The following is a 14,227-nucleotide window of genomic DNA, read 5'->3' as shown; positions in this document are numbered from 1 at the left end:
ATCTCTTGTTCGCTCGCCCCTGACTGTAACACCGTAAAACCCCCCGGGGGGGCCTTCCGCGCCGTCAACCGGCCGAAATCTCCTCATTTTCATCCTCCCCCTCGAGGCGTTGCTAGAGCCGCCAAAAACCTTGAGAACTTCCCGTTGTCGCAGAGGCAAGAGATGCGATTTGCCTTGCTCGTCGAGGCGAGCAATTCCTTCTAGTGATATTTCCCTTCCTTCTTCCCCCTGTTGGGTAAAAAGGGCCCCTTCCTCATTGTTGTCCTCGTCCTCGCCGCTTAAATCCGCCTCTGCCTCCGCCTCCGCTTCCATGTCCCCTTTCCGCTGGCAGACAAAATCCCTTGGGCGTCTGGAATTAATTAGGTCTTCGCCATCCCAGGTAGCCTGGATGCTAAGCCCGTTCTCCCTCTCTCTCTCTCTCTATGTTTCTACCCAGGCCACTCTCGCTCCGTCCTTAGCGCCGTCGTCTTTGGCGTCCATTGATTCTACACAGTTGGTCTTGGCTCATTGGGCGTGTGTGGCTCTTCGCTGTCCCAGCTTTCCTGAGCCGTATATCACTGCAAGGCTAACCGAGTCATTGAATTCAGATCGTTAATCAACTACTGTCTATGCTATGCATTGTTCGCTCCCCTTCCCCGAACGACATGTTCTAAAAAAAAAAAATGATAAAATGATCCGTGTTGTTCCTAGATTCAACCCATGGCAGAATTGTGTAAACGTACATATTGATAATGGCTCTCGTTTCAAGCCCTTCTATTCCATACCGCCTTCGGCCCAGGTCATCTTTGTGATGGCTCCATTTCGTGGCCGCCATGCCAGGGATGAATCCATTAGATCACACGGCTTAGCCACATATACAGTCGCCCTCGCTTAACACTCAACGGCTGAAAGCAAATTGAGTACCTATAAGCCGGCGTCGCCGATTCCGCCATGCTTCCGTAAACCGCCCAACGCCATGCAATGTTGCCCTTGATGTTGTTTTGTGCCCATAACGCCAATGTCTATCCGTCGCAACTTGAAAGGGGGGATCTGGCCCACTTTGATGCCAGTGCAGCCTCAGATTCCGTGGTCGCCAATGTGTGTGTTATGCTGTTGTAGTCGTTGTTCTCTCGTTTCGTTCATGTCTCCTCCAAGGCTTGCTTGGATACGTCCGCATTTCGTAATATACGTCAAAGTGCCGATTGGCTTCTACCCATTGATTTAGGACTGGGGTCCTGTTCGAATCCGGAACTTGTCGCGTAGCTTATCGGCTAGTCTTGCCCTGCGACTCCTGTCGTTCCTCTCCTCACCTCCTACGTCGACCGTGCTACTAGTTTCACCTTGTACTTGGTGCTGGGTACGGTATTGTCGAAGGGCTTGGATACGCTCCTCTGCCGAAGCATGCCTCAACCTGTGAAGGTCAAATAGTCGAGTCCTCTGTCTCTGCGCGGTGGAAGAGCCATCGCTCTCATGTCCGTCCAGCTCAAGCGGGGGCGGAAGCTCATCGCTAGGGTTCTCTGATTCGCCTGGTGGGCGAAGGTCAAGACGGCTGAATACAAGATTAGTAACTTAGTCAACGATCGCGTCGCATACGTCAGGAACGCGCTGCAGAAGGAACAGCATGCAAAACTCACCATAATGGGCATGTGCCCGCGACGTTGACCAGCCAGGGGTCAACACAATTGGGGTGGAACTTGTGGTTGCAGGGCAGCACACGAACATCTTCGCCGACAGTGAAGTCTTCGGTGCAGATAGAGCAACCCAGATGCTCATCCTCCTGTCCGCCATCATCATGATTATCGGAGCCGGCCGCTTTGGCAGCGCCGGAGACACCGGCGTCTGTCCCGTCTGTCCCGTCTGCTGCAAGGGCACCAGTTGCCGTGGCGGCCGCGTCGCCAGTCGAAGTAGGGTTTGTCTCTGTCGCTGTCGCTGTTGCAGTGGCCCCGACATCCTTGGTGGTCACTGGAGTAGCTCCCTGCCTCTCAACACTTGTGTCGTTGATTGGTACATTTGATGCGCTTTCCAACTCGATATTGGGATCCGGCTTTGCCTCTTGTCGCTCGCCGAACTTGACGATGGGGATGGTGTCCAGCACAGCACGGGCGAGGCCCTTGGCACGGCTCTGGCGAGGACGGCCGTTGACACCGTTTCTGGGTCCGTACCTCTCAGGATAACGATGTGCCCTGACCGCACCAGTGGCGATGATGATCAAGAAGAGCAGTGTGATCAGACCCGTAATGCTGTACAAAATGCTCATGGCGACAGCGGAGTTGCTGCCGCCGCCGCCATTTCCCCCATCGCCGGCAGCACCCGTTGCATTTCCTGTGATGATGACCTTGATCTGGTCGCCCTCACTTGTGCCGTTGAGAATGCGCAGGGCCTGCTGGGAATCTCCAGCATCCGCCATTGTGAAGAGGGAATAGTACGACAGGTCCCCGGAAAGCATGCACCAGTTTCCAACCGTGCTATACAAGACAATAGCCTTCGGTTTGTTTTCCATCAGGGTACCCAGCATCATGTTCGGGTTGATGAAGCCACTGCCGTCTTGAGTGTCACAAGAGAGATATGCGACTTGCTTGTTTGAAGTGATCTGGTTGTAATTCGAAGAGTCGGCGGCTACCATAGTGCCCTCGATACGAACTGCCTATTCGATTGTTAGTAAAAGCCTATGTTTGCCTGGGCGGGTAGCGACAAGGCGGCGCTGCGCGTCCAGGTGAGGGTTGGTCTCGTACCCCGCGGACAACGTCAGACTGGTTCAAGCCCAGGTTCTCGGTCAACGGCATGACAATAAACGACAGTGGAACGGTGCCACCGGCCGTCGACAACGACATCTGCATGGCCGACTTCTCGCTCCACGATGGGATCTCGTTCTCGGGGGTAATGGTAACGGCCTGCGCCATGACGCTGACGACGGCGCAAGCCAGGATCTGTAGCAGTAGAGACGCCATCTTTCCTGTCGAATATTCCTCTTCTCACGTTCGCACGACGGTCGACGTCGCTTTCGGCGGAACGGAGGGGGAGGGGGGAAGAGCAGAGCCAAGGGGAAGTTCGTTTATTTCGGACGACAGAGGTGCAACCTGAAGAAAGAGGAAGCGCTCGGAAAAATGCGTCGGGAGATGTTGCAAAAGCGGGAAACCAGTTGTATAACGGCTCAAGTCACACGATGTGAGATGGCATGCAGTGCAATGCGTTCGCTGGTTGTTACAGAGGACAGGAAGTTTGGTTGTGATCGCTCGCTGGCAGGCCGATTATTTGGAAGAGAAGGTGGGGGATTGGCGTGTCACATCTCCTCGGAACCGTGGATATCAGATGGGCATTTTCCTCCCCGAGATTTGATCGCCAGCGGCCGAGCGATGTACGTTTGTGTGTATTGGTGGAAATGGCGCCTCACTGCAATGTTCGGGAGGCGATTATCCGGGTCTCGCTGTTGCTGTTGTCGCGATCGTCTTTGATTATTTGGTTGGGTGTTGAGATGCAGATGGGAAAAAGAAGGGCGGCTCGGCGGGCGGTGGTATACGGGGTCGTGGGCGGTGGTTGAAGGATGAGAGGGAAGAGAGACAGAAGTCACCGGAAGGGATGGGGAACGAACGGTAGTGGCGGGTCGCCCAAGAACACGGCAAGTGAACCGGACGGGCTCAGCGGTACTTGAGATTTTGGTGGTAGAAGGCAGGGCGAGCAAAGTACCCTTGCATAGTGGATCGCGAACGCCAAGACGAATGTGGAGAGGTGGACAGCGGAGGTCGGTCTCGCTTGCCGCGACACAGGGCAGCCCGGGTGCCCGGGCACCCGCGGCTTGGTCAGCTGTAGCAGAACTGGGACAGGATAAGGTGCGCTCGTGTCGGGTGACTCGACAGGATTAATCCAGTTGCTGATAACACACTACGTTCTACAATAATTTCTCCATGTAACAATGGCGGAGGGGTGTAGTAGTGTATCTCTGTACGGATACGGTACGGCATGGAACAGAGCCGCAAATGAGGCACAGCACAACTTGAGACAGCGAGGAACTCTGTCCAACGAGCAAACCGCACATGGTATATCGCATTATACATTAGGCTGGTATCTTACTGAGACTGACTATTCCTTCGATAACAAGGTACTCGGAATGACTGGCATCACCGCCCATCTGCACCGCCAGAGGAGGAACAGCAACCCACCTGAGATGAACTTGGTCTGATTCCAAGCTGCGAGCGAGCCGCGAGCTCCCTGGTTAATTGGGTGGCCATGTCATCTCCTGGGTTTTGACTGGGCGCCTCTCGGTGGCTCCGCCCACCTCAGAGATGCCCAGTTTTTCTGAGGCGTCGCGAGAAAAGACTTCGAAGTTATCTCTGGCACTCTGCAGGGACCTTGAGTCTCGAGACCGCACTAGAGAGTAAGCGACGTTAGTGATGCGAGTCGAGGAGCTTCGTCGGCATGTACCCGCACGCCTAAAACTGGGTGGGGGGATACCTTACCGAACGGGGCCACGTCAATCGCAAATATTCCGATGTACCCGCCTGCCTCGAACTTGGCCAGAGAGAGAGTTCACTAGACATTCTGCCCAGCCAGGGCTCAACTCTGTTTCTATTCTTCTTCCAAATTCCCAAGGGAACCCATCGCATCCGGGAATTTCCAGTCTTCGAATACCCTCTTAGGCAGGTGGACCTCTGCCTTTTGATTGCGCCTCATTGGAAATCAACAAGAAACTTGCTCACGGGACTGATTCGAAATACGGATGTTGTCGAATCATCTTGCTTCCGACATTGTGTTTACAATCACAATCACAATCACAATCCCGCGACGCCCGTCGAGGTGGATTATCTCCCGTATTTTGACCGAGTCCCGGCAGCAGATTCGCGAACGAAACGGCAACATTTGGGGCATTCTGACTGGCCTATGCTTCTTGTACTCCCTTTCTCTCCGCCTCCATCGCCGTAAGAGAGACAGCCAAGCCTGGGCGTTTGCTGGGCAGCAGCAAGGGCAGAATCACCGTCTCCATCGCACGAGAAGAGTGTTTTTTCATTTTTCAGACCGCGCGACTTGAATCTCGAGTCAGGCCTACTGAACTGGTTCATTCCGTCCCAGACTCGAACCGAAGTCAAAATTTTGTCAACGGGAAATTTTGATGAGAGGAACTCCTGCACGATGGCACGAACCACCAACTGACCGCAACCTGTCACGGCTGCATACGAGACACTGGATCCTTGCGTAAGCCCATCAACATCTTGACCAAGTCACCTGACCGACAACAACAATAACAACACCGAGAAAAACAAAAGAACGATGGCACAGCCACGGCATCAGGCGCGGCTAGGGCCTCAATCCGCCCTCGGCTCGAATGCGAGACGTGTCGGCAACGAAGATAATTAGAGACTGCAAATGAAGTGACAGAGGCTCAATGATGCGACACGGAGGTCACCTGGCAAGGGAACGGACGGCAGGGAAGGACGGCAAGCCGCCAAAAGGGCTGGGCCAGAGCCTCAATCAAAACAAAACCGCAGCAGAACGCGGCACAGTGAGCCGCTTCCATCCATCAATCACTCACTCACTACCTTGCCGTCTACTACCTTGTGCGACGAGCCAGTGAACACTGATGAATCAGGCTTTCGGAAGGAGCCATTTTCCCTCCGAAAAAAGCCGCCTCGACCTGCTCCTCAGAGTCCCGGCTACCGCTCCGGATCATCCGCAAACGCTATGCTTCTGTGTCTTTTCCCCATCAAAATCCGCCATTGACAGGACCTTGGATACCTTATTTTCTCTCGGGATGCGGGCGACGGACGGGAAGACAATTGGTAGGTAATTGGACGGGGAGATAAAGGATGGGAAATAATCAAGGTTAGGTACCTTAATGCGTGATGAATGTAAGCACACAGACACCCACGCTTCCCCCCCTCCCCCCCGCCCCCCGCAAAATTCCCATAACAATCTGAGCGCATCTCTGGTCGCCGGGATCCTTGCATCGCGACCGTCCCATGCTTCGCAAAAACCCCGAGAGCTTCTCTGTTCTATATTGTTCTCCCTTTTTGCTCTTTCCGGTTAAAGCCCCAACCAGCCACAGGCTCAACGGTTTCGGGGAGCTGGAATACCACCCGACCACAGACAGCCGAACGAAACCTCCGACCACGCTGAGACGGCGAACCCCGTTTGAGCGCAACTCAAACAGATGAAGCTCAATGCTATATCCTCCATCGTCCGCCCGTGTCTCATCTTCCGCTGCCCTCTTTCGGCGCTTCACTGTATCACTCAGCATAGTCCTCTGATTTACTCTGCCCTTTTTTGCGAGCCACCATACACCGTTAACTCTGCTCGACCCAGCCCAAGATATACGAGAAGGCAAAACCAACCACCACCATCCTCTACTACTTCCCCCCCTCCCCCCCCAGATCGCAGCCAACCGCGGCAACGTCTCGCGATCTCACCAGGCCACACTCACATCTACTCCGGACATCCGATCCAACATCGTCGTCATTGAGAGACCACCTTGAAAGATTTGTATCAGCCCAGTCGCGCGGCAGATTGGCATCAGCAACATGTCAGACGATCCAGACGGATCGGCCTGAAAAGTGTTTTTTTTTCTCCTTTGCACGTCTAGCCAGCCCATATCAAGCTACACGAACCCCTTTCCCTCTGGCAACGAAGTCCCGTAGAGATTGAAAGAGCTTCAACCCCCAGGTTGGATGTCTTTCGGTCCAGTAGATCGGAACTCTTTTGACAGCCCTCGCCCGAGGGGGGCTCTGCTTCATCAAGTGGCGATCGGTCTCCGGTCAGTTCGGATGCGAAATATCATCCTCTTAGGGTTGGCTCTCCAGCTAGCTTCCTGGAATAAGGAACCCTCGGTCTATCCGCCCCCACCCCCTCCCCCCCTCTTCTTCGCGCTGTTCCACGTGGTTTTCGCTTTCTGCCACACACCTTTTCTGAACCTTTCCTCGCAAACCTTGGTCGCCAGTGTGTGCTCAGGTGACATTGATGCCGTTCACATCGTTTGCAGAGCAACCTCCAGACACCTCCCGAAGAGCCCGAAGAGCCCGAAGGGGACTCCCGACCCCCTGAGGCCATACTCGTTTGGTCTGCCTGGTTGAGCCAGTTATCGCGGCCTCATTGGTATGCAATGTCTGCTGAGGAACTTGCTCCATCTTTTATGGATGGCCAGACCTTGACATGGCCAGCTTCCGCTCACAGTGCCTCGTCTTCACTCCGAGCCGCAGTCGCCGCGGCTCGCCATCGCGTTACGAGCAGAAACTGACTACGTGTATAGCGCCGGTGAATCCACGTCTGACACTCTTCTTGCTCTTCGCCCTCCCTTCCAAGGCCGAGGTCCGTACTCGGCTCTCCGTTCCAGGCTGACCCCCGTAGTAACTCACACGACTTTGTCAAGGGCCGCAAACCCTCCTCATCCATCCGGACCCTCGGTCCTTTCCGCATACCTTTTTTTCCTTTCCCCTAAACTACCGCCCGGCACACACCTCCGACGTCAACTTCAAGCTTCCCTTCGTCATATCCATGGACGAACAACTCTGGACGATCCGGAGTAGGGATGTGGCCTTTGTCCCAACTCTCCTCAAGATAGTGTTTGACATTGCATTGCATGCATTGATCCCGCGCTTGTTTGAAACTTTCAGCTGACTCTTTTTTAAGTCTGCCTGACGAACGCCACGCCAATGCAAACATTGTTTGTGGTTCGCCCGCCCTCACATTCGGCTGCTTCGGAACTTTCCTTGCACTTTTGCATTAGTGATCGACCGTCGTTCAGTCTCAGATGCCAAACTCGTCTCTTTGCCATCCATGCGGCAGAAATACTGAGCTCTTCATTGCCGAAACTGGTTTCTCTATTTCCGAACCTTCACACCCCAACGGGCCGTAGTCGGCTTCACGTGAGATGCTGCTCATCTTGAAACGCTCTTGTGGCCCTCGTGACATACGCGGGCCCTAGTGGTGCTGGAGTTGTACAGCGACACCTGTCTTCGATGACATGAATTGCAATACCAACAGAAAAGAAGCAATATTCCAGCACCATGTGAAAGTCGGTCTGGATAGCAAGAAGCAAAGAGTAGGTAGAAGGGGAAAGGGATCGCCTGCTGTCTGGCAGCTACACTCGTGCCACTCGTAGAAATCCATGCCAGGTATATAGTCGTTGTAGTTCCGACTAAAACGCCTGAGGTGTCCGAGGATTTTGCTAATCCTGGATCCATGACTGCTGAATAGCATCTACAAAGCAGATGCTTCCCCAGATCATCCCCTGACCACATCCGCCAGGAGCCTGAAGACTCATCACGGGACCGGCAGACGCCTGATTCGCGCCCTCCAAACCTATCTAAGGTTAGCGAGACTCAATCTTCCCTGACAAACACTGGACATCATTCTTTGTCTTCGTTCATGCCATTCCTGACTTCAAACTTTCTGCCGAATGTTCTCCTACACCCCACAAACCCTACTGTTCTTCTCCCCTTGCCAACTCGTTGCCTTTATCCAGTTGTCAGAAGATCAGGCACCGACAACGAGACTTCGCTCTCTCGTGACGATCGAGTCACGTCGCTAAAGCGTGAAGCGGACCCTGCGTAATGAATTCATTGATACAAAACGGTATTGTGATGTCTTATGCAAGGCGCCAGCAAGTATTCTAATCAGACAGCCAACGATATTCAACAATACTTACCTGGCGTCTCGTCATTGGAAGTCCTCGAATCTTTCCAATTGATGACATTAGTGATCCTGGTATCCACACTTTACCTCAGCTCGTAACTGTCCCGCGGTAGATTCAGCAGCAGTTGCTAGAAGAACAGGAGATCAACTAATTCGCGAGATCATTTAAAGTCATCCGACCAAGACGAACGTTGGCCCTGATCTAAATAGCGTTCATAGATCTGGATAGCGTTTCTCAGCTGTCTGGTTTTGGACGCTGACACCGGGGCGGGAAAGCATTGTGCGCAAGGACGTGGCTCGGGAAGCAGCCGGTCACAGAATTAGACGTTCTCATGCCGCCGGGTTCGACTCGGAGACTTCCTCTCTGGCGAAGACGCCCATGGATGACAATAGCAAGCCGGGTTCGGATTCTCGAAGACGGGAAACGAACTCGTCCACAAGACTGGTTCATCTGAAGATGTGCCGAAAGTAGGAGAAAGCAACGAGGTATCGAGAAATGCGATGGACTTGGACACCGTCCGATATTGATGATACAGACGTGGTCTGGTCCTTGACAACACTGTCGAGGCAATGGTTTCGCACTTAGGGGATTCTACTCGAAAGAGGAAAAAGCATCGAAACTTCCTGTCACTGCATCGACCCCCCGCCGGTGAACTTGCTGATCAGTCCCAGACCTCATCCCTCCGTCGAAAGAAATTGGTCCCTTCTCCATCAACCGCTCGTGGAACCCTGACGCGCGAGTTCGTCCCATTTGCGTATCCGGACTTGAGCTGGGGAATGCTGCACAGAAGAAACGGGGCTCGTCTGTAAGTAGCCACGCGACCATATGAGTGGGCTGTCGATGAAAACTCCAAAGCGCGGCAAATTTCGCACCGAGATGGGCGCTTCTCTTCAATCAGATCTCTTCCATGTCCTCCAAGTCGTCCAAGACCGGCCAGTCGCCACTTTCTACCCGCTCGGGTCTTACAAAGACTCCATGCTTTAGGGCCGACTCTTCGCCCCAATATCGCGTTCCGGCAATGCTGCCGTCGTTCTTGCCAACTGGTTCATCAAGATGAACTCCGATCCAAGGACCCAGACCGCCAGGGATTTCCTTGACATCGCCAACATACCGGACAGTCCCCCGCCGAGAATCTTCTCCGCCCACACGACATCGCTTGCCGACTTGGATGCCCTTTTGCTCGATTTCTTGCTGCAAAGCATCAATCTTGGCCTGCTCGTGGCTTGGCGCGTCAGGGTCAAAGCGACCGAGCTTCTGAGCCTTCTTCCAGGCTAGCACAGAGTCGGACTTTTTGGCGTACTCCTCCTCTGGCATAACGTACTTCTCAACTCCCGAAGTATCGGTGAAATTCGGGCGTGCTCCAGCTGGCCGAGTGTCAACCACCTAGATACGGAACAATCAGTCACAGTCTACTCGGAAACGAGCATGGCCGGCTTTCTGCCCGAGGACGCAGCGACTCATGAGGGCTTGGCAGGGACCGTGAGGCTCATGAGCCATCGGACTATCGCAGGCTAGTCACTGCATATCAGTGAGGACATATGCAAACCAGTCTGATAGATCTGGTGGTGGCAGTATGATTATGGATAGGGGAGGAATGCTTGCATATTGTCATAGGCGACTCACTGCGTGGCATGTTTAAACGATTACAGGGGCTACTTACATATAGCTCAGCGTATGGTGCCAAGGGGAAAGCTGTCAAGTATGTGTTTTCCTCATCGGATGCTTCAATAGGAGCGCTCGCCGAGGCCGTTTTGAGGCTGATCCTCTGGGACGAGGGCGGGATGCCCGTAATAGGTTCCAGCTTGGACCTCAGCTGGCTGATGGTCCATGATGGGGTGATGCGGCGCTCTGACGAGGAGTTTTCCGAAATGACATGCAGAGGGACATCGGCCATGGCGGGCGACTTGGGCTGCTTTCTGGGGCCGAAAGGGATTCGGGCTAGACGGCGAGGAACACGTGGGGCCTAAGCGTCGAGCTTGTTGGGTATCTGGCGTTCTTCGGCAGGAGGCGAGACGAGAGAATTTGGCTTGAAAGACGGTGGTAAAAGGACGATAACCGCAGGGTTCAGGAACCGAATGGATTAGGTGCCAACCGGGCAATTTCCTCTTGGCTGAGAGGGGGGGGCTGCACAGTAGGGCTGGATGGGAATGAACCCGTTAGATGCAAGTCAGATGCACGACCCAGTCGCTCTTGGGTTGCTGGAGTAGTCGCGGAGTAAACGGGCGTACACGATAGAGTAGTGCGTTGGTAGATTGCCCGGTGACGTTGATTGAGCTTGATTGAGGTTGCAAATGCGTTTCTCGGTCAGGGTCAGGCTTCAAAAGTTGAGGTGCGGTCGAGAGAAGTTTACCCGTCGTGTGCCTGGACTGGAAAATGAGGTGGACAAAATCCGGTCAAGAGCGAACGTGGAGGTGGTTCAAGCCTCACTTACCAGGAAGTGGGTAATGGAGGGGGTGTGTGACTAGCGCCTGACGGCATTGGTGTGGACGTCCAGTCTCAACCCCACCGGCCAGTTCAGGCTCCAGCCACAACGATACGTACCTCTGTGTAGCTGCGCCCCCCCCCCCCCCCCCCCCCCACCCCCCCCCCCCCGCCCCCCCCCCCCGCCCCCACCCCCGCCCCCCCCCCCACCCCACACCCCACAGGAAAGGCAACCGCTCCCCCCCCCTCCCCCCCCCCCCCCCCCCCCCCCCCCCCCCCCCCCTCTCTCCAAACCCTCCCTCCAGTGCCCGCCCCTAGGTACGTACTCGAGCTCCCGCCCCCAATCCCAATCGAACCAAGGGAAGGGGAAGGATCATCTGTGCCTCACGAATGGGCTCCTCTCCTGTTCAAACGATGACTTGTCAACCCATCCGCCACATCCTTTCTTCCACCGTCTCGTTGTCGCCCAACCTCTGTTCGCTCACCGCCACATGAAAGCAGCAAGGCCAAACTTGGAAACAGGCTTCCCAGTCTTTCAACATGCATCATCAGCCGTCGTTAGGCATCCCCGGGCAAGCCTGACAGCTTCGTACCAAGCATGGCGGTATTTCCAACCAGGCCTTGAAGTCGGGACACCCACGGCACGACATGATGGAAAGACATGCCAGCCCGGGTCTTCAGTCAAAGCTGAACCTTGACGCAAAATTAAGAATCTTGCTTTGTGACATTGTCACACAAAATCAGGTGCAGCCGTCCGAGACCGCTTCAGACAAGTTTAACCTTTGGCCGGTGGGAACAATGCCATTGATCATGATTGGCGAGCCGCCGTTTGCTATCCTCAATTACGGGAACCGTTTGGTCGGGAAGCACAACATGGCAACAGCGGCATCGATGCAGTCAAACGCCAGATTTCGCGCATGCAAAGCTCCGTGTCGTCTGGCCCGCTCCGGTCTGGCCCACGACCCAATTCTACCTACAGGAGTTTGTCACTTATCAGGACATCACCTCGGCCATCACCGCACGACAAACGGCGTTGATGCACCTACCACTGCTCGGAAGAAGCCATGTCATGGTGTGTAGGATCGGAAAGAGGCCTGCCCACATCAACCCTTAAAAGACAACTGAGAAGCCTCCCGCCATCTCTCTTGTGTATGTAGACACCACAGCGAGCACCAGGGTGCGTGCAGGGCCACCAGCATCGCGAGAATCTGGCCACTGGGGAGACAACGCAAACGGATAAGATGAAACATTCATAATCATGTTCGTTGCAGAATCATGATAACCCACACACACCTGCTCGCGCACATACGAGTACACAACCATCTCAGGTTCAACCTGGTTAGCCGGAGCGGGCATGGGACACTTGCTCGCGCGCAACCGGTGACAGGGCGCGGCAGAGAGCCTTCGACTCGGGATGGACAACCCCATTGACACACCCACACACACACAATGAGCTTTCTTTTCGAGAATAATCCTTGCCCTTTCTGATGAAGTTAAGATTCGTTTTTTCTTTCCATGTCTATGCGCCATGGTCACATATCAAGTTTCGCATCCGAACTCGACAAGAGCGCACTGCAATCATCATTATCATCACATTATATTACTCTTAACGAAACTATTGGAAACCATTGCCGGGAAGAAGGAAAGACTGTTGGAAAGTACAGCAATGCGAGGTTATCGACCGCTGTTCATCATGGCCGTCTCCCAAGAGCTGAGTTGCTGGCCGCATTAACAATTGCTGGCCAAAGACGATGTTGAGCGTTTGAGCCGTCACGGACAAACCACCTCCACTACGCGCTAGATCTATCCTTGCTACCCGATCCGCCAGTGGGCTGCCGCTATGCCCAAGAAAGATCCGGTTCTGCGATGCTGGTTGCCGTTCACCGCCACGTTGGGTTTTGTTTGTGTCACCGACAATTTGGTGCTCAAGTCGAATCCTTTTCGAGGCGGTAGAAATAGTCTGCTGCAAGAAGATGAGGGAACAAAGGGACTTGGTTTCGAACTTGGGCAAACCCAACGAAGACATTCGGTCGACGGATGACAGTGATGTAAGGAGTGCACATATCATAAGAGCAGCAAACGCTCACAACCCAAAACGCTGGACGATGAGCTACCCGTCCACATTTTTGGGATATGCCCATCCATCTGTTCCTTCTAGCAGATCGCTTCATGACGTCGGCATCACTCATGGCGCGGGAACAACCTGAAAGGCAGCTCCGGGACAGGGATCTCCACTGGCGCATAGCCAGCACAGCACCTTTCTGGCTATATCATGCTCTGCTAAGGTGTCCAGAAGACGTACCGACAGCGAATATGGAAGTACCTTCGCCCGTCGTCACCCTTGCCCTGATTTCCAATCTATTGCCGGGCCACCATCGGTGCTACCGTGCTAGGGAGTACGATGTGCCTACCGTGCCAGGTATCTGTAGCATGTCTCGCCTTTTGTGATGGGATGAGAACCCGCAAGGCTGGGTTACCCCCGAGACAACCTTCTGCTGAGCAGGCATCGCAAAGCCACGATGCAAGGCCAGCAAACGAATAGGAGGTTTTTTATCATTCGACAAAAAAAAATCTGAAAGGGGGGCAGCGTCAGCATTTCCCAATAAAAGTCCAATGACATTATCCCTTTGGACATCAGCCCCGGGATGGAATGCAACCCCAGCCAAATGGTGCCTGGAGGGCTGGCAGGCGGCTACTAATTACGTCGAGAGCCATTTAATAGGCTCTCGAGTCTCAGTGCCACCAGGGCGGGAATCGACGTACATGAGCTTCAGCTCACTTGACTTGCTTAGTCGTGGAAGGACGACGGCGGCTGTACGACGTCTCCGCAGCACTCGCGTACGGCCGACAGAATAGCTCCCAGGATCTCAGCAACAGGCTCCGCAAGCCGTGGCTGATGTACAAATAAACAATAGCCTTTTGGTGTTGAGATTTAACCTCTGTTCTGCCTCTCGACGATCTCGGGTTCGGTTACATTGTTTATTAGTGATCGAACGCAGCAACAGACAGCGACACGTGCGCGAAACGTCGACATTCTCTTCCCGCATTGCTGTGGGGTGTTCGGACAACGACATGACAAACATGCCGTGCGAGTGTCCGGCCATTCCCATCGCTTGTCCTTCTCTTCATACGGAGGTTTGGTCCCAATCAGTTTCTCTGAGTCTCCGTGCTCCGCATGTCATGTAGGGCCCTGGTCCTTGATGGAGA

General features: G+C 54.2%; 2 protein-coding genes across 2 annotated transcripts; both read right to left on the bottom strand.

The window, feature by feature from the left end:
- Positions 1 to 1,200: 1,200 nt before the first annotated feature.
- Positions 1,201 to 2,927, bottom strand: CORC01_04389 (uncharacterized protein; the record flags this gene model as incomplete). Its single annotated transcript, XM_022616036.1, has 3 exons — positions 1,201 to 1,528; positions 1,614 to 2,623; positions 2,712 to 2,927. 3 exons carry the CDS (start codon positions 2,925 to 2,927, stop codon positions 1,201 to 1,203), a joined length of 1,554 nt encoding a protein of 517 aa, XP_022477551.1.
- A 6,566-nt stretch (positions 2,928 to 9,493) lies between these two features.
- CORC01_04388 (CAP-Gly domain-containing protein) lies at positions 9,494 to 10,493 on the bottom strand (the record flags this gene model as incomplete). The annotated part of the gene is made up of 2 exons (XM_022616035.1): positions 9,494 to 9,982; positions 10,260 to 10,493. 2 exons carry the CDS (start codon positions 10,491 to 10,493, stop codon positions 9,494 to 9,496), a joined length of 723 nt encoding a protein of 240 aa, XP_022477550.1.
- Between the last annotated feature and the right edge of the window lie 3,734 nt (positions 10,494 to 14,227).

This window comes from Colletotrichum orchidophilum, assembly GCF_001831195.1.
Source record: "Colletotrichum orchidophilum strain IMI 309357 chromosome Unknown Scaffold_28.1, whole genome shotgun sequence".
Taxonomy (NCBI): domain Eukaryota; kingdom Fungi; phylum Ascomycota; class Sordariomycetes; order Glomerellales; family Glomerellaceae; genus Colletotrichum; species Colletotrichum orchidophilum.
This window is presented reverse-complemented; position numbering and strand designations above follow the sequence as displayed.